This window comes from Petaurus breviceps, unplaced genomic scaffold (assembly GCF_028583685.1).
Source record: "Petaurus breviceps papuanus isolate PSGF00001 unplaced genomic scaffold, PetGlider_PUasm1.0 90847, whole genome shotgun sequence".
In the NCBI taxonomy this organism is placed as follows: Eukaryota; Metazoa; Chordata; class Mammalia; order Diprotodontia; family Petauridae; genus Petaurus; species Petaurus breviceps.
Genome location: NW_027187360.1, coordinates 24,529,265 through 24,555,026, shown reverse-complemented (window position 1 = coordinate 24,555,026; position 25,762 = coordinate 24,529,265). Strand labels below are relative to the sequence as shown.

Below are 25,762 nucleotides of genomic sequence, written 5' to 3'. Positions count from 1 at the left end.
TATGTATATATATATATATATATATGTATATGTGTGTGTGTGTGTGTGTGTGTATATATATGTCTTTATATGAGGGTATGCGGGCATATGAATACATATGTGAATGTGTGTATATACGTTTACAGGTATACATAGATAGAGGGCACGGGACCAATTTAACAGGAAGGGATGATACTTAAAAGGTGAAATTAAGAGGTGAGAGGAATATAATGAGAGGAGATGGGGAGAGACAGAGTGGGGCAACTATCTCATACAGAAGAGGCAAGGGAAAATGGTTACAATGGAGGGTAAGAATAGGAAGGCAAAGGGGAATGGGTCAACCTTATTCCTATTGAATCTGGCTTGAGGAGGGAGGGAAATACACACTAAATAGGGGATCTCACCCTCCAGGAGAATAGCGGGGGAAGGGGATGTGAGAGGGGATGATGGAAGGGAGGGCAGGCTGGGGGGGAGGGAAGTTGGAAGCACCCACTTTTGAAAAGAGACAGGATCAAAGTAGAGAATAGAACAAGTGGGAGGTGGGATAGGAGGGAGGGAAATATAGTCAGTCTTTTACAATACATCTACTATGTTATTGTTTTGCATTAGCCGCACATGTACAATCTATACTGAACTGCTTGTCTCCCCAGTGGGGGTGGGTGGCAGGGGGGGAAGGGAATGAATCTGGAATTGAAAGTTTTAAAATCAAATATTCAAATATATGTATATATATATGTGTATATATATATATATACTATTATTAATACCATCTTACATGTTATTAAGAAAAAAAAAAGATATACAGGCATTGAGGCATAGAGATCCACTGGAAAAGTTGAAACGGGTATGGGAGAAAATATGGGAGAGAGCAGATTGGAGGTGGGGATATCCTGTGGGACTGCTGTTTTGGGGGGATGGGTGGGGGAAAAACGGGGAGAAAATTTGTAACTTAAAATCTGGCGGAAACGAATGATGTAAATCAGAAGTTAATAAAGCATTAAAAAAATGTAGTAAGTGCATCTCATATAAGTACAAATAGACATTTAGAACAAAATCATGCAACACTGACATCTTATCTCTCTGAATGGTTTCCTGGTCAAGAACTATGGTCAAGAACTGTCTAAAGGGCAGAGTACAACTAGACATTTAGAGATCAAAATAAGCTTCTTTAAATGACCACACTGGTCCACAGCCCCATAAAATCTCAACCAGATTGCTGGCAATGTCTATACCTCTGGTTTATTTCTTGATAGTTAGTACTATTAGTTTAGGGACACCTGAGGTTTCTTTTCAAGCTAAATGCTTAATACAGAATTTGTTCATGAAAAAGTACCTCAACTGCTTTCCCAGAAAAACAAATGTGTGAAGTTATACAAAAAAATAATTTTATCTCCTTTGGATTAAAAAAGGGATGTGGGTAGATTAGGAGAATACCCATGTCACTTATCCCTACAGAGCACATAATTCTAGTCAGGAATTCTGTTGAGAATCTACTGCAAAAATTGCTAATAAAAATACTGGTTTTGCAAACCCAGTTTAACTCTGATGCTAAATAATGTTAATTCCTTAATGTCAAAATTACAAGGGATAAAAAAGTTAAACTTGATCTCTATAAATAAAAGAACTTACCCCAAGTTATATTTCAGGGCAATTACAATTCAGTTTGAAAATTATTCTTGGCTATCTGCAAAGCTAGGTTAGCTGCAGTTAATAGTCACCAAAGCATCAACAGAGAGTGTCCTGCTGGCCCTACTCTATCCCTACAAAATCCCTTTAGTTACATTGGCCATGCTGATGGCTGAAATACAAAGAATCAATCTTAGCTTAGAAAACCACTGTCTCTTCATCTCCCTTTCTCCTCACATACAATGGGTACCCCACTTGTTGGGATGGGGGAAGAAACCATTAAAATCAATTATGTAACAGAATGAGACAAATTTGGAGCTTAAAAGTTGCATGCTGAATGACTTACGTCCTGCCATGAACTGTATGATCTGCTCCAGTGACTCCAGGAGGGAAGACTTGGTCTGAAAGGTTATGTGGGCTTCAGCAAATAGATCAAAGATATAGCTGCCAAGTAAAAAGATCCAAGTTTTAGATCTGACAAAATAACGCTGTTCAAACTCAGGAAAAGATTCAGATGCTCACATCACCCAGACAAAGATGTAAATTGGTTTTAGGCACCACTGCTATGCCAAAGCTTCCTACCTATGGCTCCTTCTCCTGCCTTACCTTTGCCAGGGAGATGGTAACTTCAGCTATGACTGACCTTTTTGTGCTGGCTCCTTTTTCTAAGCTTGCTCCACCCACAAGTGATGCCTGCTAAGTCTTACACAAAGAATCCACAATAGCTCTCCACCCTGCAATGTTTATCTGCTCAAGAGAAGATAGTGGAGTAGAGTCTGGCTCTTGACTGGGAGGACTTGGATCCAAATCACATCTCAAATATTTACCACTTATAACCTTGGGCAAGTTCCTTCCCCTCCAGAGGCCTCAGTGTCCTCATCTAGAAAATGAGAATGTTGGACTTGAGGGCTTCTGAGGTCCCCCCCAGGTCTGAGATAAGACCTTATCTAAGCAATAAGTTACCTGATCCATTGCCCTGACACAGAGACGTGCAGGCACACATGCACATGAATGCACAAACATATATGCACATGCACATACACACATATACTCCTAGATTTTTCATAGTACTATCATTTTATTCAATATCACTAAATACAGCATGGAAAGTTAAATGAACTTATGTCCAACATGCTCTCTTTATATTGGATAAACTGCAGTGTTTCTGAGTGGTTCTTCAAATTTCTGGGTTTTCTCTTTCACTCTCTCAGAACAGAATGCCAAAATTAAACAAGCACAGGCAAAGAAGAGGTTAAACTTTGTTTCTTGGCAGGCAATATGATAGCTTCCTCTACAAGGTCCAATCCCAACGCCTCAAAGTATCAGGAACAGGTGTCTGTGTGTCCAAAGGCTGACCCTGTAGCAGAGTACAAGTGTTACAGTTTCTGCCATGTTGTTGAAGCTCCAAGTGTGGTCCCAACAACTGCCTGAGCCTCTTCCTAAGAACCAGTTCAGTCAAGAACAGAGGGAGGGGCTGCTAGGTGGCATAGTCAATAGAGTACTGGCCCTGGAGTCAGGAGGACCTGAGTTGAAATCCAGCCTCAGACACTTAACACGAAACTAGCCATGTGACCTTGGGCAAGTCACTTAACCCCAATTGCCCTGCCTTCTCCCCTCCAAAAAGCAAAAAAAAAAAAAAAAAAAAGAACAGAGGGACTTGTCACCTATAGGCTGATCACTTGGTAACAAAAGAAAAACACAGAATGTCTTTTCGGTCCTGCCCCAAGATCTTCCACTTCTGAGGCAAAGGTAGCAAAAAGATAACAAGGGGATTACCAAGGGCGGTGAGGGGGAAGAAGGTGGAGAAGAGGGGGAAAGGATACAAAGAGTCAGCTTTCATTCCAACTATATATATTGATTTAGCTACTAGTATTTTAAATGTGAGATCCCTGTCCAATGACACAACATTTGAGAAAATGAATTCTATCAGTCTTCACATTTTCGTTATAAATAAAGACAAAAAGAAACTGAATCTAAATGGAAAAAAAATTAGGATTAAAATTTAAATCATCAATTGGGAAAACATCTTGCTTTAGATATTTCTTTTTACCTATAGTATAGGTCCTATACTAAGCAAATTGAAAAAGATGACAAAAAATAGAAATAGTTGATGCTGAAAGGACTGTGAGAAGACAGGAACACTGGTCAATAGAGTTGCAAATTGATACAATGATTCTGGAAAGCAATTTGGAATTACGCTAGAAACAAAATGACTAACATATCCACATCCTTGGGTCCAGAGATCCCATTGCTATGCATATATCACCCCCCCTTAAAGAAATCACAAAAAGAAAGGTCTCATACACGCCAAAATATTCATAATAGCAGTTTTTGTGATACCAAAGAAAAAAACAACTGTCCACTGATTAGAGAATGGTTCAACAAATTTGGGTTATACGAATAATGAAATGTTAACTGTCATAAGAAATGATGACTGTAAAGAACTGAGAAAAACATGGAAGCCTTATCCGAATTGATGCACAGTATATAAGTAAGCAGAACTAGGTAAACAGTACACACATTTACTACAACAATTTAAACTAAAAGATAAAAAAAGAGACTAAATACTATGTTACTATCATGACTAAGCTTGGCTTTGCAGGTCAACAGATAAGGAATACTATACATGTTGTCATACACAGTCAATTACAAGTTAGTTTTGCTTAGCTTTTTAAAAAAAATTTGTTTTTTAATCTTCACCATAAAGTCATCAGTATTTAATCTCCATGTTGACTCTGAGACTATACATATTCTATAGTGTACTTTTTGTAAAAAGTACTTTTGAAGAACTTTTCAGAATGATTAGTTACCTAAGAGGAAACTATCATGATTCAAAGGCCTGTAGACAATTTATAACATGAAACATTTGGAAACCGTGGAAATCTCTATGATATAACCAAACTGGATGGATCAAAGATAAAATGGCAAAGGAATTTTTTTTAATTTTATTTTATACTCAAACACCAAAACATAAATACAAAATAGAGAAAAGAAACAAAAACATATGAACTTAAATACAAAGCAAGAAAAAAAAAGCATGTTGTGTGCATAGCAGGGCATTAAGAGAGCATTCAAAATATGTAACAATAAATTTTCAAGAAAGCCTGTATGATAAACACTACATGTTGTGTTGAGAACCGTCCATCTTTTCCTTGCCTTCTTGTAAGTTACCTTAGCTATCTTTTGTTTTCTGTTGTACACTTCTTTACTTTGTTCTTTATTTACCTCCTCCCTACCCCCAAAAGGCTACAATTAAGTTTGGGTATGTTTCTCTACAGCTTTATACTCACACATATACATATATGCATACATATACAGACATACACTTTCCCAAAAAAATTCTACTCCTGGTCTGTGTTTTTATGTTTGTGACTATCTCATTTCCTATCCCTCCTACCTCCTTTCCTTTACTTCTTCCTGCTACTTTGCCCTCCTATTACTTGCCTATCCCTCTCCAAGGTCCCTCCCCATCCTCCCATTCCCATAAGATTCCTCCCTTTCTATTCCCCGACTGTTTTATTTCTTCTGAATTTATAAGACTTTTATACTCTTCCAAATATATGTTTCATTTCTGATGAAAGCAGGTAACCAGAACTATCAGCCCTCCTCCCCCATCTAATTCCTCTGTATCAACTCTACCTCTTGTACCTCATTTGTATAAAATAATTATTGTTTAGCTGTTCCTAAATGGTTTTACTTTTAAAATTCATATCATACTCAGGTTTGCCCCAATCTTTCTTATGAGCTACCCAATTATTAATAAGAGTCTTAGACATACATTTTACACACACACACACACACACACACACACACACACACACACACACACACACACACACACACATATAAGTAAATGGTCTGCCCTTATTGAAACCCATATAATCAGTCTTTGGCATGTACCTTATGTGGCTCTTGTATGTCAAATCTTCTATTAAGTTCAAGTCTGACTTTTTTTTAAACAAAGTCTTGAAAGTCTGACAACTGATCAAATGTCCATTTTTTTTCCATTCAGGATTATGCTTAACTTTGCAGGGTACAATATTTTCAGCCAGAGCTCCAGTCTTTTGCTCTTTGATATATAGTGATCCAAGACCCACAGTCCTTTAATGTCTCTGTGACTAGGTCATGTGTGATTCTAATTGTGACACCAGCATATTTAAATTGTTTTATTCTTGTTGCTTTTAATATTTTATCCTTGAACAATATTTTATCCTTCAGAAGTTGACTATAATATTCCTATATGAGTTTTCCTCATAAAATCTCTTTTAAGTGGTGATCAATGGACTGACTTTTTCTATTTCTCCTTTCCCCCTGGCAAAGGAATTATTACAATTTTGTTTCCTCTTGGAATATCTACAATTTGAGGGCAAACTGGCCCATCAATTCTGTTCTACATGACATATGTAAGAATATTGTAAATTATGGGGGGAGGAGGTTTGAGAAGAGACAGAGGGAGACAGAGAGAGTGCTAAGTACTGGGGAAATAAAGAAGTCCATAAGGAGTTTATATTTCAAAGGGGAACTAGGAAGCAGGAAAAAGGGGATGGATGACAGAATACCCAAGCAGGGCTGCTGACAAGGAAATGGAGTTGTTCAGAGAGTGAGTTGAGTCAGGAATAAAGTGAACAATCCCTTTTGAAAGGGCAGTTAGGGCTCAGGATTCAACAATCCTCTGGGTAAACTTCAGGGCAGAGGTATTTCTACAGTAAAACGGCTGCAGGTCAAGAAGTTAAAGTCCAAAGAAAGCAAAGTGATAATCCTGTACTATATGTGATGAATAAGCATTTTCACATTTACTCATCTATATTTTGGTGCTCAGTGCTCATGGATAAGTATCTGCAAATAGACTACCATGCAAATAATTATAGCTTATGTACGACATCTACTGGAGAAGATGAAGAGGTAGAAAATTCTACAAGATTAAATCAGCATATACTAGGTAACTTCAATGCAAAGGTGGATATAAATAAGGATGCTGAAAAGGGTTGGAAAATGTGATTTGGGAATAAGAAATCAGAGAGTCCAAAGTTTTATAGAATATACAGAAGCTTCACATCTAGAGATTAAGAATGCTCACTCTGAACCTTACTCTCATCAGAATCGGTTCAAAGAGGGAATAACATACACACTCAAGTGGGTATAGAAATCTTACACTAAAAGAGAGTAGGGGGAAACGGGGATAAGAGAAGAGGGGGAGTGACAGAAGGGAGGGCAGAATGGGGAAGGGGATATTCAGAAGCAAAAATACTTTTGAGGAGGGGCAAGGTGAAAGGAGAGAATAGAATAAACACAAGGGGGAACAGGATGGAGGGAAATAGTCTTCCACAACATGACTGTTATGGAAGTGTTTTGCATGATTTCACATGTATATAGCCTATAGTGAATTGCCTGCCTTCTCAATGGGGGGGAGGGGGAAGGGAGGGAGAGAATTTGGAACTCAAAGTTTAAAAAATGAATGTTAAAACTGTTTTTACATGTAACTGGGGGAAAATAGAATACTAAAAAAAGAAAAAACAATGCTCACATCAAGGAAGAATTGGAAGGTGTAGAATATAGCAAGCCCCAAAATTACATCTCAAAGTGAAACTGATTACATTGTAACAAATAATAACTTGTTACTAATATGAGAAAGGTTCCTGAAACAGTTGTCTGTATACAGTCAAGCACTAACTTGTAAAGAGCAAAGATCAACATTACAAAACTAGAACAAAAGTGAAAGAAAAGATATGAGAACAATTAAAACTACTTAAGTTACTAGTGCATAAGGGAAAGATACTACCCCCAATTATAATCATTTCATACAGAAATTTAACTAAAGTAAATCAACTGCCATAACGAAAAGACAAAAAATCCTAAAAAGGACTATAATCAGTAAACACTCTCTCTCCTTACCAACTGGAAAGTTATGGTAGCCAAGGTCAACACTATGTAGAATATAAACTTTATTTCTAAAATCTCACAGAAAAGAATGGTGGAAGATTATAAGCAATATCGCCTCAAAAAACAGTGAGAAGTAGAGGGAGAAACAGTGAAAAGAGATCTGACTAAGCATCCCAAGAGCATTTAAGGATGAAATTGGCAGGAGAACAGACAAAAATAATGGAAAAGAGCTAAAAAAAGTTTTTTTTTAAAAAGATAATAATAACAAACTTGACCCTCACAGCCATTTAGATTTTAACACCAGATGTTAGGATGCCAGGTGTTTTTTCAAGAAGACTAATACCACCAAAGAAAACAAAGTTGTGAAAAGCAGCTGAACTGAACCAAATATTTAAAGAGAGGGTGGGAGAAAACAACTCTGAGAGAATTTAGAGGTTGTCAAGAAATCTGAGAGAGGGGATGGAAAAACTCAGAGCTTATCATCAAAAAAAGAAAACCAAGAAAACATCAATAACTACAAACCCATTGGCCTACTTTTCTATCTATATAAAATTTTCATGAGAATAATCTACATATTCATCAAGGCTATCCTTACTGAAGCTATGAAAATGAAATAGTAGGGATTTTAACAGCAATACTCCAGAGTAAATTACCTCTTTACCACTATACCAACTCACTCCTTTACAAAATATGAGACTGCACTGATAATGAACATCTATACGCAAACAAGTCTATTTGTGTCTTCCAATGACACAAACGGCAACCCCTCCATGCTATGACTCCTGTGAGTGTCCTCCCACAAGCTCAGCACAAAAGGCTTACTTACCCAGGGTGATGAAGGCCTTCCGCACTTTCTCCTGACACTTCAGGGATAATAACAGAACACTCTAGCTGAGCTCCCTTCCCATACAACCAGCCTATCATCTCCCCCAACCATCTATTTCCTGGAGGACATCTCTTACTCCTTTTCTTTATTAGTTATATACTGCTGCCTACACACACTGACCACGTGCCTCTCCACTGGCCGCTGTGTTATAATGTCAGTGCTTCACATTCCACATGTCACTGCCACACAGCAACCTTGGTGTTAAACGAATGCTAGTTTGAAAAAGATGAGCCTCTGTCTTTAGGAGCAGCTTGGGGTTATTAAAGGTGCTCTGCTATTTCCTAAAGGCAATCCAGTCAGATCTTCTCCATCTGTTCAAATCTGCTTATTGTCCATCTGTACTGTCGATCCCACATCTGCATAATGGCGAACTAGCTCTGGGGGTCATACATACAAATGGACCTCACAATCAGGACAACAGACATTCTATAGTCATTCCTGTGTAGATGGCTGCATCAAACTCTTGAGGGATTTCTTTCAGAAAACTCTGTGATGTTTCAGGGCATGACATTGTGCTGTTGTATCAATATCAATAATTATCTGAAAAAATATTCAAATTCTCAATTAAACAGAGATATATGGGTTAAAACAACTGTGAGATACAACCTTATAGCCAATGGCAGATATTACTGACCAGTGAAAAGTCTTACCTAGACAAAAAGGCACATACATAGTAACATCCTTTTTAATAATGGAAAACCAAAAACAACCTATGTGTCCAAAGTTTAAGGAATGGCTAACAATGACATAAGATATGACAAATATTAAAAAAATAAAATAGAAAAAAACAAAAAACAACAACAAAAAAGAAATGACAAATATTAAGAACATAGATATGGTAATGCTTACATGAAACAAACTGAACTAAGCAAAATCACAATAGAAACCCTGACTATTTAACTATCTAAGTTATAATACAAATAACTTTCAAGTCAGATCCAAAAGGAAGTTATCTAGGTCATGTGACCAAAAACAAAGGAGAACTAGACATTTTCTACAACCCTCATAATCTCTCCAAACTCCCCCAAATAATAATTATGCATAACAGATCAAAGTCCTTGCAACTCCAAAAGCCAAAATAAGAAATCTAACAAGATAACAACCTTATACATTAAGAGCAAAAAAGGCTAATTCCTAATCCTTAATGAAACCTACATGGCATCCTCTCCCTTACCAACTCCCAAACTCTGTCAAGGTACCAACAATCAGAACCTCAGGCCTGTTTTCTGGGATTCACTCCATAATTTCTTCACTGTTGCTGCTGCTGTCATCTCTGTGAGCATACCCAAATTCACATGGCAGTGAGCAACAGAACACAGCTTTGCCCAACTTCTCTTTCCCTTTTCCCCATAACCCCTCCTGTGGAGGTGGAGATTTTGAAAAACCAAAGAGTATTCTGTCTGGGCCTGCAGAGCACTGACATAGCAGCACTCAGTCAGAAAACTAAAGAAGAGAGGGAACAGTGACAGGGTACCAGAGGGTGCTGGGGCTGTACCAGGCCTAAAGGAAAGGGGACTGGCATTCATCTAGGACCAATTTCTGTCCTCCCAGGAGTTGCTTGGAGCAGGGAATGAGGCTGAGAAGATTGAATACTTCAGTGTGGGAGGAATCTGAGACAGCTTTGAGGTCCAACCCCAGGGGATCTACTATCAAAGGAAGAAGTCAGAAAATGAGCAGCAGAGGAATAGAAAGTCAAAGGACAAAAATATCTCAAGAGGAAAAAAAGTCAGTTAAAAAATTGGAGTACAAGCTGATAAATTAAGAGAGGAGATATTAAAACAGAAGGGAAAATGACCACCAGAGCACTTAAGTCCAAACACTTTAGAATAAATATTGTAAGACCAAGGAAACTGAACCAACATCCGATGAGACAGAAGATCCTGTGTATTCCCAAGAGAGCTTGGGCCCCAAAGCAGGAGGTTCTCAAATAGTTCAAGAAAGAAATAAGAATTGTGAAAGCAAAACATGTGGCCTGCACGGGAAAAATAATTATCAAAATAGAAAAGCTTGTATCAGTGACAGGTCTCTTCAAATTAGATCCAACCAAGAGGCAAATGAAACATTTCTTACAACTGTTATTACCTGTGACCCAAAATGGAACCAAAAACTTCTATACAATAGAAGGTAAATTTGTATATAAGGAGACATAGGTGAAAGACATAAGTATTAATGTCTCAGCTTGATTCCTCCTATTTTCAGCATGTGGGTGGTTTATTCCTTGCTTGAAATTTGATGATAATTTGGTAGCTGAAGACTAGCCTACCCTTCTGGAAAAATCAAGTCACAAAAGCCAAAAGATTGAGACAAAATGTGCTAAAGAATGAGGGTGAATAAAATTTCTAATATCAATGGAAAGATAGTTTGAGGAGTGAGAGACAGAGAAAGAAATTCAGTTTCCTACCAGTTTTTATAAATTCTGGGCTGTTTCAAGAGAAAATGACAATGTAATATGTAATACAAGAAAAACTGAAGAATTCTGGTATTCTGACTAATCAATTAACAGGTATTTATTAAAGTCCTATGTACTGGGCACTGTACAAGGTAATGGGGATATAAGTACAAAGAATGGTACATGTAATTGGAAAAAAAAATACTACTTACAATAAAATAAAATCAGTCCTCTCCTCAAAAAAAAAGTACAAAGAGTAAAAAACAATCTCTGCTCACAACAAGCTTCCAATCAAATTCAGGAGACAAGTATACAATACAAACAGAAAGTAAATAAATACAAATATATCCCAAATAACTAAATAGCAGGTAGTTTAGGTGGGAGGGTACTGGTATTTGGGGATTCAAGAAAGGCTTCAGGCAGAAGATGATGCCTGAACTGCATCTTAAAGGAAGAGAGAGATTCTATGAGGTAAAGTCCATCCTAGACATGAGGGACAGCCAGTGTGGCCGTAATGTAAAGTACTGGCTAAGTGGAGGGTGGACATAGGGGTTATTGTCCAATAAGCTAGAAATATGGGGTTACAACCTGGAAGACTGGATGGATGGTTGTGCCTTTGGTAAAAACTGGAATGTTTAAAAGGAGAGAGTTTTTTGGGGGAAAGGTAATGAGAAAAATAATGGTCACTTGAAAAAATGAAACATTTATTAAGCACCTCCTATGTGCCATGCACTGTATTAGGTTCTGGGGATAAAAATTACAAAAGTAAAACAGCCCCTGCCCTCAAGAAGCTTATAATCTAAAAGGCAAAGACAACACACAGGAAGAGAAGTAGCCAGAAAAGGAGTTTTAGGTTTGGATATCACAGGACGTATAAAGTCATCAGGTAGTCAATAGACCCTTTTCAGAAGTATTTCAGAAGCGTGACAGTATAGATTTGATGACTCTTCCCAGAATATAAGGGCAAGCATGGAGGGAGGAGGAGTCAGGAAGTAAAAGGGCATGCAGGTAACCAGGTGGATGGCTGAATAGAAAGTGAAGCACAGTATAGGCTGGATAGATAAAATGGGTTAGGTTGGTTTGTAATGAATTGGCTTCATTCACTGAAGAGCCTGCTCTGTAATCATCCCAATATATCAGGTCAAAGCTAGGAAGGCTTTTTGGGGCTGAGCTCTTAGTCATTTGCTCTTCAGGATCTCAAGCCCCAAAGAGAAACGTTAAGGGAACCTGCCCTGACCAAGCGATATAGGCAGACATAACACAAAATGCAGAACCCTGGGACATGAGTCTCCTACAACTAGGACTTACCTTCCAGGCTTAGTCATGCCAGTGTTATTTTCTGGAAGCTCAATAGCATCGATTACACTTTCCAGCTTAAGAAGAATTACTGCCAAAGCAAACAAAGGAGAAAATGAGGGGAAAGACTGGTAAGAGCTGTTATACAAGCTTCACAGTTCCCCTCAGGCAGATCTATACACAAAACTCCTAACTCTACACATACAGTATATTCGATCTCTCACTTCTATGGAGTATAAAAGAAAGGAAATAAGAAATGAAAGAAAAAAAAAAAACGAAGGTCTTTACTAACACTCTGACACCCAAACAGCCAGATATTCACATAAAAGTCAAACAACAAAATCTCTTCACATATTTAGGCCAGCTAACATCATGGCAGCACTTAATGAATACCATCACTACCTCAACCGTGCCCCTACAGATTTCTCTGAACAAAAATGTGGTCTCTGTTAAACCTAAGTAAAGTCTGGAGTTTCTTTGCCTGTGCTCCAAGGAAAAGTCTTAGTCTAAAGTCTAAAGAGCATTAGCAACTCCCATTCTTCCCCAAAATGGCCTGATACTTTGCTCTCTTTGAAATTCTGACAGATGGACATTTTTTATTTTCTTTCTAAAAATGTTTTATTGATGCCCTTTGACTATAGGAGTCATTCTTTTGGGGGAGGGTGATGTTCTTTCTCCCCCCCACCTCCAAGATGAATCCTTCATTGTAATACAGAAAGGCAATTAAACACAACCACCAACGATAACTATACCAGACAAAGTATAAACACTGTTTTAGTTCCCGAACTCTCAGTAGTAAGGAGAAAGGTATTCCAGTATCTTCCCTGGGACCAACTGCCTTTTTTTTTTTACTTCTAAAGAGCTGAATTTCCTTCTAATGAGCCTCTCACTTACATTCTTGTAGTCACCGGGTTTGTGGTTGCTCTTGTTCTGTTTACTGCATTGTCCATCGGCTCATAGAAATGTTTCTAAGTTTCTGAATTTCTCATATTCATTTCTTACTACAGAATGTTCCATTATAGTAATATATCACAGTTTTAAAGTCATTTCCCAAATGTCATTCATTCACTTTGTGTACAATTTTTTGCTACCCCAAAGACGGCCACCATGAATATTTTGGTATATTTGATGCAAAGGATTCCCCTCTATCTGACAATTTCTCTTTATTTATTATATAACCTCTTTATTTGTGCAAATGCTTTAAAATTTTACATAATTATCTAGCTTATCTTTTTTTAATTTTTAAATTTTTTAAAATTAATTTGTTTGTTTACTTTTAGTTTACAAGATTCAATTCCACAATTCCTTGAGTTTCACATTTTGTCCTCCTCCCTCCCCTCCCCCCCATGGCGGCATATAGTCAAGTATAGGATCTGTAAATACTTTCACATTATACATTAGTCAGGTTATAAAGACAGATTGTTATAAATATTGTCAGGTTATAAATATTTATTATTAATATATAAATATATTAATATATAATATATTAATATATTATAATATATAATTAATATATAATAAATATAAAAATATAAATATTTATTATATAAATATTGTCAGGTTATAAAGACAGACAATCTGTATCAGATAGAATGAAAAATGGTAAAAAGGACATAAAACCAAACAAGAAAAGGAAAAAGATCAGGTATTTTGCTTCCATCTGGATATAAACTCAGTTCTTTCTAGTTCTTTCTCTGGATGCACACATTTCTCTTCATCATGAGTCTTTTGGGAATTGACTTTTATCACTGCATTGCTGAGAAGAGTCCAGTCTATCAAAGTTGGTCATCACACATACATGGTATTTGTAATTGTGTGCAAATTTCTCCTGGTTCTACTCTTCTCACTCAGCATTAGTTCGTATAAGCCTCTCCAGGTAAATATGAAGTCCATCTGCTCCTCATTTCTTATAGCACAAAGGTATTCCATAACATGCATACACCACAACTTGTTCAGTCATTCCCCAATTGATGGGCATCCTCTTAATTTCCAATTCTTTGCCACCACAAAAAGAGCTGCTATAAAAATTTTTGTACATATAGGTCTTCCTCCCACTTCTATGATCTCTTTGGGATATAACCCTAGGAGTGGTATTGCTGGGTCAAAGGATATGAAATTATTTATAGACCTTTGGGCATAATTCCAGATTGCTCTCCAGAAAGGCTGGATCAGTTCACAACTCCACCAGCAATGCATTAGTGTTCCAATTTGCCCACATCCTCTCCAGCATTTGTCATTTTCCTGTTTTGTCATCTTAGCCAATCTGACTGGTGAGATGTGGTACCTCAGAGTTGTTTTGATTTGTATTTCTCTAATCAATAGTGATTTAGAGCATTTCTTCATGTGCTTATAGATATCTTTAATTTCTTTCTCTGAGAATTGCCTGTTCATATCCTTTGACCATTTATCAATTGGGGAATGTCTTGTATTCTTATAAATTTGACTCAATTCTCTGTATATTTTAGAAATGAGTCCTTTGTCAGAGACATAGGTTGTAAAGATTCTTTCCCAGTTTCCTACCTCCCTCTTAATCTTGGTTATACTGGCTTTGTTTGTACAGAAGCTTTTCAATTTCATGTACTCCGAATTATCCATTTACATTTTATAATGTTCTCTAATTCTTGTTTAGTCATAAAGCCTTTACCTCTCCACAAATCTGACAGGTAAACTATTCCTTGTTTTCTGAGACTGCTTACAGTATCAACCTTTATACCTAGATCACGCACCCATTTAGACTTGATTTTGGTATATGGTGTTAGATAATGGTCTATGCCCAGTTTCTGCCATACTATATTCCAGTTTTCCCAGCAGTTTTTGTCACATAGTGAGTTCTTATCCCAAAAACTAGGGTCTTGGGGTTTATCAAACAATAGATTACTATAGTCGTTGACTTCTGAATCTCATGTGCCTAATCTATTCCACTGATCCACTCCTTTATTCCTCAGCCAGTACCAAGCAGTTTTGATGACTGCTGCTCTATAATACAGATTGAAATCTGGTAGTCCACCTTCCCTAGCATTTCTTTTCATTAATTCCCTTGATATTCTGGACCGTTTATGCTTCCAAATGAATTGTTACTATTTTTTCTAGCTCTATAAAGTAGTTTTTTGGTAAATTAATTGGTATGGCACTAAATACATAATTTAATTTAGGTAAAATTGTCATTTTTATTATATTAGCTCGACCCAGCCACAAGCAATTAATATCTTTCCAATTAGTTAGATCTGACTTTATTTGTGTGAAAAGTGTTTTGTAGTTATGGTCATATAGATCCTGGGTTTGTTTTGGCAGGTAGATTCCCAAATATTTTATAATGTCTACAGTAACTTTAAATGGGATTTCTCTTTCTAGCTCTTGCTGTTGAATTTCATTGGAAATACATAGGAATGCCAAGGATTTATGTGAGTTTATTTTATATCCCGCAACTTTGCCAAATTTATTTATTGTCTCAAGTAGTTCTTTATTTGATTCTCTAGGATTTTCTAAGTATATCATCATATCATCTGCAAAGAGTGATAGCTTGGTCTCTTCTTTGCCTAATTTGATTCCTTTGATTTCTTTTTCTTCTCTAATTGCTACTGCTAACATTTCTAGTACCAGATTGAATAAGAGGGGTGATAGTGGACACCCTTGTTTCACTCCTGATCTTATGGGAAATGCTTCTAGCTTCTCCCCATTACATATAATACTTGCTGATGGTTTTAAATAGATGCTACCTATTATTTTAAGGAAGGCTCCATTTATTCCTATACTTTCTAATGTTTTTAATAGGAATGGATGTTGTACTTTGTCAATAGCCTTTTCTGCATCTATTGAGATGATCATGTGGTTTCTGCTAGTTTTATTGTTGATATGATCAATTATACTGATGGTTTTCCTAATATTAAACCATCCTTGCATTCCTGGAATAAATCCTACCTGATCAAAGTGTATTATTCTTGAGATAAGTTGCTGTAGTCTTTTTGCTAGTATTTTATTTAGAATTTTTGCATCTATATTCATGAGGGAGATTGGTCTATAATTTTCTTTTTCTGTTTTATCTCTTCCTGATTTAGGTATCAGTACCATGTTTGTGTCATAAAAAGAATTTGGTAGGACTCCTTCTTCACTAATTTTCCCAAATAGTTTGTAGAGTACTGGAATCAGTTGTTCTTTAAATGTTTGATAGAATTTACTAGTAAATCCATCTGGCCCTGGAGATTTTTTCTAGCTTATCTTTTGTGAACTCCTCTATCCCTTGTTTGGTTAAGAATTCTGACCTCCCTTGCTTTATAAATGTGAAAAGTGCTTTCTTCTACTCTCAAATATTTCTATGATGTGATCTTTTTTATGTTCAGGTCATGTATCCATTTGGAGCTTTTGGTGATATATGGTGTAAGATGCTGGTCTAAACCCAATTTGTGCCAAACTGCTTTCCAGTTTTCTTGGAAATTCTTGTCAAAAAGGGAATACTTAATCCAAGTAATTTATGATGCTGAGTTTAACCAAACACTGACCTACTATTTTGTCCTATCAATCTATTTTTCTGCTTTTTAACCAACACAAATAGATTTTGTGAATACTGCTTTATAATATAGTTTTCCTCATTATATCCCTTGAGATTCTAAGCCTTTTGTTCCTCCAAATGAATTTCATTACAATTCTGTCTTGCTCTATAAAGTATACTGTTGGTTGTTTGATTGATCAAGCACTAAATTTGCAATCAATTTAAATAATAGCATTATTTTATTATATTGGCACAGTCTAATTATCTTCTGTTATTTCTATAGTTTTGTTTCTATAAATCTTGCATGTGTCTTGGTAGGCTAACACTTAAATATTTTAAGCATTTTGTGGCTATTTCGAATTCAATTCCTCTCAATATTTTCCAAGTTTTTGTTAATACTGGATGATGGTGATTTTTATAGGTTTATTTTGTATCCTTTTACCTTACTTAAGCTATTTGTTTTTCATCTCAACTAGTTTCTTCACTGATTTTTTGGGGGTGTTTCAAGTATACCATCATGTCACCTACAAATAGGAATAATTTTGTCTCTTCTTTGTCAGTTCTCGTAATCTTGTTCTCTTTTTGCTATAGCTATATTAGAATTATGCCAAAATTATGGGAAGAAGTTCTCTTAAAAGTCTTTAACTAAAAAATTTCAACAGTGACCCCCTATGTAAGTTCAGCATTCTAACTAACCAGCATTCCTATACAGTTCTGTTTTTTAGAAAAAGAGGTAGAATGAGAAAAGTTAGACTTACTTTTTACCTTAGCTATATCTTCAAGCTCCATTTTCAGACCTGTACAAAACAAGAAAGCAATCAATAGATAGAATCAGTATGTGATCCTATTAACAATCAGGGCATCTTATACTAGATGTAGGTAAAGTCTTTGCCGATCATCTTTCCCCATTCCATGTCAGAAGACAGAAGTAATACAAGCAAAAAATCAGAATTGAATAAGGAACCTGGAAACCCATCTACAGACATATACGGTGAGATAAGACTGCCAAGTTAAAAAGTTCATACCACCCATTTGTATATACAATGCTCCAGAATAAAGAGATACAAAGGAATCTGGGAAGTGTCCAAAATTACTCACACTATATATACACTTAATCTTAGAATTTGAGATGCTGACACCTTTTCATCTTAAGGAAGGTTGCTGTTACCCCAGTGAATACAAGTCTCAAAGGGACAAGGTTCTATTTGGCTAGAACTTGAACCAACTGGCTTCTGAGATTCCAGACTGTCAGAAAGTCAATTTCCATATGGTGGAAATCCTGTTTTTATTCTGGTTTAAAGAAGCTTGATTCTTTATTATTTCTCAAAAAACCTTGTTTCTTGATTCCCCTGGTCTCATGCCCACCTGAATTGTCAAGTTCCATGTTGAATTCTGCATGGATTTCATTCTGCTGCAGCAACTTTGTCTGTTCTTCTAGCACCTGATTTATAGCATCTAGGCCAGATGCCAAGTCGAAGGGAGTCAGATCAAATGAAGCTGATTCCTCACATACCTTCTCCTGAGAGGTGAAGAAACCCAAGTTGAGAGCACAACCAAGAAGCAATGCTAAGTATACTTCAGCTCTGAGTAACTCTAGAGTTGGTAAAGCCAGAATAGCTTGCTAGTAAACCAGCAAGTCACTAAGGGTATGCCTGTCATGGACTCAGGTAGAGAAAACAAAGGAAGGAAGTTAAAAGTGCAGGAAAATGATACCCAAGTCCCTTAAAAACGAATCCAATGGGGCAACTAGGTGGCACAGTGAGTAGAGCACCAGCCCTGGTGTCACAAGGAACTGAGTTCAAATCCAGCCTCAGACGCTTAACACTTATTAGCCCTGTGACCTTGGGCAAGTCATTTAACCCCAACTGCCCTCCAAAAAGCAAAAAAACCCACAAATTAAAAAAAAACCCGAATCCAATGCTAACCTGGCCAAAGGATAGATGTTAATAGGAATAGCTCGGCACCTCTGTATCTTGGGTTCCATAACCGCTCTGATCAGCCAGAGATATGACAATTAATATACTTCCATGAAGCATCTATGCTTTGGAGCCACTACCTTTCAAATAACATTTACATAGGGCTTTAAGGTTTTCAAAGCACTTTACCTGTATTTTCTCATTTGAGACCTCAAAACAACTCTATGAGGCAGGTATTATTATCATCCCCATTTTACAGATGAGGAAACTGAGGCTTAACTGACTTGTCATGGGTAACACAACTAATATTGTATGGGATTTAAACTCAGGTCTTCCTGACTCCAAGTCCAATGTTCTGTCCACTATATCAAAGAAAAAACATCTGACCCACAGCTCCTTGCTTATGCTTTTATCTCAGGACTATGGCTAGGTCCTCATGAAAACAACTAGAAAGTGCAAACAATTTGAGTTCAATATTAAACATTCACTGATGAAACTCATGGGCTTTACCCAAAGTAACTAAGTATCATATAATCTTAAGGAGGGAGGGGGTCAGAGAGACCACTCCCAAATCATGGATAGACTCTCCCCTTACCCTGCATCCAAAAGATGGCCCTCCAAAGTCATAGGCCAATCTCTGCTTGAACATTTCTAGTGATAGGAAGCTCATTACATCATAAGACAGATCATTTCATTTTTAGCTTTAGCTCTGATTTTTAAGATTTTCTTCCCTACATTGATCAATCATCTATCTATTCATTCAATGATCCTAGTTCTAAAAGAGGGTTTAAGAATTAGGGCTTGAAACATACCTTATTCCAGAACCATGTCTGCTCAGCAAGCTTTAAAAGCCATAATTGCCTATGGTAATTATTCTTGCTCAAAAATACCAATGGCATTGCGAACAAAGAGAGTGAATGTTTCCATTCAGGACTAAGGTTAAGGAAATATTATTAAACAAAGAAATGATGTCAAAAAGGAGAGAATTTGCCTGCTTAATTATTTTCAAATGCCATTGTCCCCCCCCAAAACAGGAAAAATAAATCCACATAGTATAACATAATTTCAAGAATCAACTATATATGAACAGAGCACCAACCCTGGATTCAGGAGGACTTCAGTTCAAATCCAGCCTCAGGCACTTAACACTTAGTAGCTGTGTGACCTTGGGCAAGTCACTTAACCCCAACTGCCCTGCCCTCCCTCCTCCAAAAAGAAAAAACAAAAAACAAAAAACAAAAAAACGACGATATACTTTAATGAAACAAATTCTATTACATTGTCACTAGGACTGAAGAATGGCTTCCAAGAGACTTACAGCAAAATGGTAATATCCAATAAAAGCAACAAAACTAACCATATATTTTATCCCAGATGCTGTGACTCTATTCAAATAATGTTATTATTTGAGGAGAAAAGAAGGCCCTACCTATACACAAACATTCTAAATACCTTCTATGTATCCAGTGATAGGGAAAGAGCTAAATAAATTATGGCATGTTAATGTGATATATACAATATTGCGTCATAAAAAGTAACAGATATGAAAAATACAAAAAAATTAGAAAGACCAAAATGAAGCTGACAACAATCATATGAATAAAAAACAATAAAGGAAACCAAATTTTGAGGGGTCAAGATTGACTCTTACTGGCACTTACTGCCTCCCTTGTCCCCCTAAATAGGTCAGCAGACATATACTTGTCAGCCTTTTTTTTTTTTTTTTTAAAGATTTTTCTTTTTGGAGGGTGCAAGGTAGGGCAACTGGGGTTAAGTGACTTGCCCAAGGTCACACGGCTAGTTTTGCATTACATGTCTGAGGCCAAATTTGAACTCAGGTCCTCCTGATTCCAGGGCCAGTGCTCTATTCACTGTGCCAACTAGCCGCCGCCACCAAGCCGGTCAGCCTGCTTTTTAAAAAAACTTGATCTAAGTCTCTGGGAAATCCAATCCAATTATATGCCAAGGGAGGAGAATGTTATGGGGTGGGGAGATGAGAAGATTATCAGGTCACTAATTCACAGCAAGGGTAAATGTAAAGAAACCTAGAAACTTACCACATTGTGAGCTTCATCAAAGATCACTACTGTCCCTTTAAGGTCAATGTTGTGTGCCCTTCGGGTCTACAAAAGTAAAGTTAAGGAAAGGGAATGTATGAGGCTGGAGGTTGATGAAATAGAAACTAAACTCAACACCCACATGGAGTGGTAAAAGGCTTCTTTGGGAAAAGCGTATTCGAATGGTTTGGACTAACCAGTCTTTCAGACTAAATGGTAATTGCTTTGGGGAAGCAGAAAAATAAAAAAGAAAACAGAGAGGTCCATGCTGAAGAGACGCTCAGAAGCACATCGCACACTTTGTGCCTGGAGCAAGTACTCTGGCTTCTCCCCACTGCCTTCTTTTGCCTCCTACTGTTACCTAAGAATGGCAGGGTTTTTCCCTCTTGTGCTCTTAGTGGAAATGAAGTTCCTGAGCAAAATGACCCAAATGATGCAAAATTTTCCTTTCTGCTTAGGTACCAAATGACCACAAACCTTTTGACAAAACAAATAGTTGAAGATGTACAGGGCTGCTCTAGAAAAGGACCTTTCTCAATGGCTTGGCACGGTTCGTGTTGCCACAAAATGATTGATCTACAATTCTGGTATGTTTAAGTCTCTGCCTGGCAGAATCCAGGGCTCCTAGTCAAAAGTAAAATCTGAAGAAATCTTGGTCTACTGTTGCTGTCAGAGGGTTTTGGAGTTTTTTACTCTTGTTCTGTTCTTTGTTGCAATGAAGGTACAAAGGACCCTAAACTAAGTAATACATTTACCTAAGGCAAAATGTGTACCTGAAGCATCCCTTCCCTTTAGTCTTTTATACCAGGCTTAAGTTATTAAAAGTCAGTATGGAAACAAATATTAATACAAATAATGAAATATTACCTTGGAGTCCAACAGATAATTGTATGGCATAAAAATTATGTCTGCTTGCTGCTTTAGTGTCCGAGATAAGTAATAAGGGCAGACTCTGTTTAAAATGAAAGAACAGGGAATCATGTACTAATACTACTCAGAGAAAGATAAGAATGCACTTTCCTTTTCTTGATTACACTCAAACTCAAGGGACTGAACATGTGAACTGGATTGACCTCTTGAATGAGGAAACTCCCTTTATAACTTCACCACCTCTGCAACTGAGTTTGCGACATTCCCAGTGGATAGAATGGGCATATTAGCTTTGGAGACAGAATACAAAAGTCCAACTCATAGATGTTTCCACATGTCAAGAGATCATATAAGGGGAGAAGAACTGGCAAGCCACATAGAGATTAAAAGTAGTTTTCTCTAACAGGAATCCAGGAACAACACTGGACTTCCCATCAAATCTGTAACACTCTTAAGTCTTCAAAAATAACGTGGCTGTAGCTTTGCAATTTTCAACCTTCTTTCTGAAGAGCTTTACTTGCAGTAAGGTATAGAACTTCAATGTAATCAGGTAACATTGGTCTCTTGCTAATAAACCTTTATGTTGATTTCTGAGATAGCCAAGAGTCTACAAATAAGGAGAGGCAGCACCAGAAATGACCACTCAACAACAAAAAGGACTTAGCTGAGTCCTCAAGAACATTAGCAAAAACTGGAATAGGTTAAGAACTGGCCAAAGTCTGGGCTATGAGCTGAAAGGAGCTCTGAGAAGAGCTATAAGGGAGCTCACACAACTCCAGTGTCTCCTCCCCTCCTCCCAACCTCTGATCACTGTTACAAAGCTCCATTATCTACAGGAATGCCAACCGAGAGATCCTGTGGTAGGGCAGCAGGAACTGTGTGAAGGCTCCAATCAGCCAGTCTTCCTCTGCTTCTCACAAAAGCAAGGGAGGAGGGGAGCAAAAAGGGTTCTTACTTGTGCTTGTTGCCACTTTTAACCAAATCTTCAATATCCAAGATGGAAGTGGCCAGTTCCTTCTCTGTGCTCTTCTCTGTGAGAATACAGCCAAGAATGAATAAGTCGATTTTTTACATAAAGGTTTTGTTAAAGGTTACATAAAGGTTTTTGAGTTCTTGAGTCAATCCTCAAGCCCCAAGGACAGAGATCATTCCATAAGCTGGGTAGTATAGCTTCCCAACAGCAAGGTGCTCTGCGATAGTACTTAGGGCAAAAATACAATACCTGGCACACTGTAGACTGTCAGCACAATTATAATTCCCTTGGGGAAGTCTTAGTAGCATCAGTGAAAGTCAGTGAGAACAAGGCATATACACACCCTATACCTTAGCATGAGTTCTCCCATCCTAGGCATATACCAAAACTCATAGTTAGATGTTAACCAGGTGAGGACACAAAGCTAATCTTTTCTCAGGGTACCAATAGAAGCAGAACAGCTAGCTGCTTCTCACCTCCATCCTCAGGACAAACTGCCTCATATCAAAGCCTAGGGAGGCAGGAAAGCCAAAAGGTCTCAAAGTGGGCTGAGTAGGAATGCCCACTGGCTACGGTCTTATTTAACCTTATGTGATAGAGTAAACAAGAGAAAAGTAGCTCACTCAGAGATTCTCAGAGGGTAAACAGACCTATCTTTTTAGCTGTCACCATCCCTGTCTCAACACAGCTAGGTGGCTCAACGGACAGAGTCCCAGGCCTGAAGTCAGAAAGACTCATTTCATGAGTTCAGATCTGGCCTCAGATACTTACTAGCCATGTGACCCTAGGCAAGTCACTTAACCCTGTTTGCCTCAGCTTCCTCGTCTGTAAAATAAGCTGGAGAAGGACCACTCTAGTATCTTTGCCAAGAAATCTCAATTGTGTTATATATGAAGAGTTGGACACATCTGAAAAACAACTGAAAATCCCTCCCTCCACCTGAAAGATAACCTTCACCTCCTTTTCAAATGATCATGAAGACAGCAGTCGCAACAGACTGTTGTTCTTGCATAATCTCAATCCTCTAGAGACAGTCATCAGTCAGAATGAGCTGTTAAGCTGCAATATGGAGACAATTCACTTACTGACTGGTCTTCTCTTGCCAATTAAAATAAATTCTGGTGTCTTTAAACATAAAAACAAAAAGTCAGGTTCAGAAGCAATACAGCATAGAAGAGTTTGAGGAATAATCAAAATCTGTAGCTATAACCAGAACTAAAAGGATCAAGGAGATGAGATTAGCCACACAGCAGTGAGGATGCATAAGCTCCCTACTATCCCAAGCCTGATTATTGCATGTACTGTGGAACAAACCCAGGGGATACAAAAGGGACCGAGGAGGAACAACCCAACAGAGAAAACAGCCTTGCCACAAGGAGAACAAAGAAACTGAAGGCCCATGACATGGAAAACAAAGACAAGCAGAGAGGGCTGGGAGGAAGTGCAGTAAGGGTCAACCCAGTGGAGATCTATCTAGTCTTAAGAAAATGGACAAAATCAGGATGGAGAAGCCAAGAACACACCTTAGAAAAATTCTGCATGGTGGTAAAGATATATTAGATTATGTAATAGTAATTTCAAACAGTCCTGGGTGGGGGGTAAGGAGGACCTTGATAAAGTACAGTGATGAAATAAGAAGGCTGATTTAGTGACCCTGACCCTGTCTTTACTCTCACCTTCCTCTTTCATATTATCATAGCCAGTAGGTAGTGATCATCCCAGGCCAAGTACAGGATCAAAAATTCTAAATTGAGAAAGCTCTACATCTGGGGGAATAGTGATATGGTTAAGTCACCTAAAAATGTTAGTTCTTCTTACTGGTAATGGAAACTGGGCATCAAAATTTTTTCGTTAAGCTGCCAGGGATTCAAGGTGAAAAGCTTCACTTAAGCATATGAAACACAGCTTCTGAGTCACTATAGGCCCTTCAGTGGGGGCTGGAAGTTACAAGAAGGTACATTAACCATACCACTACTGCCTACTCACTCTTTTCCTGAATAGAAGTCCTTGGACAGACTGAGCCCTTTAAAGTAACAGTCCTCCCATCAGAAATGTGGAATAGGCTTTTGAAGGCATTTCCTTGCCACAATAGTAGCTGGCACTTACATCAGTGAGTTCTCTGGTTTGGTCCATTCCAAGTACTAGGATCTTAATTCAATGACGAGAATAAGCAAACACTTGTTACCTTCTACATGAGCCCTGCTCTCACTAAAAAAAAATCTCTCAGCTCCTCCAGAGCATGATGGGCCCAAAACATCTCTTAGGCTCCCAGAACAGGGAGACCAGGGAAAGGCAGAGACAAGACAGAAAGAGGAGAGAAGGTATCCATTCAGCAACACCATAGCAACAGCAGCAGCCAATTGGCATGCTGTGTATTAGAGCTCAGCCAGAGACCAACACAAAGCCTTCCTATTAAGAGTAACTGTTTAACCCTGGCTGGCAAACTCCCCAGGGTATATATTTCTTTCCCCTTATAGTTGAAGATCAACTAATCAAAGAAGCAGCTAAAACAGGAGCAAGAAAAGCCATCTTCTAAAAATTCTGAAATCAAAGGGATTAAGACTTAAAATTGCTTTCTGAAAACAGCTCTCTCTACCTAGCAAGGAATAGGAAGATTGAACGCGACTTTCTTTGTTCCAAATCACTCTTTTGCTGTGGACTCACAAGTTAATTCAGATGATTCACATATGCAAACGTGAGCTGGAATATAGGAGTGTTTCTGTAACACCAGAACCTTCAGACCATGGGCACCAAGCCTGTTCCAACAAAACAGACTCACTGGGAGGTACCTTCAATTAGAAGCTTAACATTTAAGAAGGTAGCAAAAGAGGCCAAGACCAGAAACCCTGTGGTCCATGTTACACAGTCTTTTTGCCAACCCTAAAAGCCTCTGCTTCCACTCTAGAAACCTCAAGTGACTTGCAAAAACAACTCCAGGTCCAAACCACAAGTTTGGTCAAATCCAAACTTTTAGGCACTTAAGAATAGAAAACTGATCTGGCCTGGATTGTTGAGTGGTTTGTAAATGTAAAGATATTGACTACAGAGGCCCAAGAGGAAAGAATTCACAACAGAAAGATGTTATAAAAAGTTTAAAGGAGTCAGGGTGAAGTTAGTTGCAGCAGGAGACAGAAATAAGAAATCCAAGAGCTAAAGATAAGCTTTAAAGAATTTTAGAAAGAATTCAAAAATAAAAATCCTCCTGTAACATACAACTGGTGTCTGCTAGCTTAAACAATGCTCTTGGAGTAGGGGGAAGGAAAAATGGAGAAGAGAAGCAATGCAGATCTAAGCCTCTCTTCTCAGGACATGACTAGCTCCTTCTTTCTTGGTGCTTTCATAATTACAGGTGGTAGATATGCCACATGAGTAGGAATGGACTAGCTAAGGCTCATTACAGAAAA

The 25,762-nt window shown here is 37.7% G+C and overlaps 1 protein-coding gene across 6 annotated transcripts in view; it reads right to left on the bottom strand.

Moving 5' to 3' along the window:
* RTEL1 (regulator of telomere elongation helicase 1) overlaps positions 1-25,762 on the bottom strand; it is a 107,588-nt gene that overhangs the window by 64,754 nt on the left and 17,072 nt on the right. For all 6 annotated transcript variants that reach the window (XM_069072619.1, XM_069072622.1, XM_069072623.1 and 3 more), the window contains exons 7-13: positions 22,341-22,416; positions 21,383-21,467; positions 20,516-20,581; positions 17,908-18,061; positions 17,301-17,339; positions 12,069-12,147; positions 1,952-2,049 (exon numbers count right to left, since the gene is read on the bottom strand). In XM_069072619.1, coding sequence (XP_068928720.1) covers positions 1,952-2,049; positions 12,069-12,147; positions 17,301-17,339; positions 17,908-18,061; positions 20,516-20,581; positions 21,383-21,467; positions 22,341-22,416 — 597 coding nt within the window. The remainder of the gene's footprint in view (positions 1-1,951; positions 2,050-12,068; positions 12,148-17,300; positions 17,340-17,907; positions 18,062-20,515; positions 20,582-21,382; positions 21,468-22,340; positions 22,417-25,762) is intronic.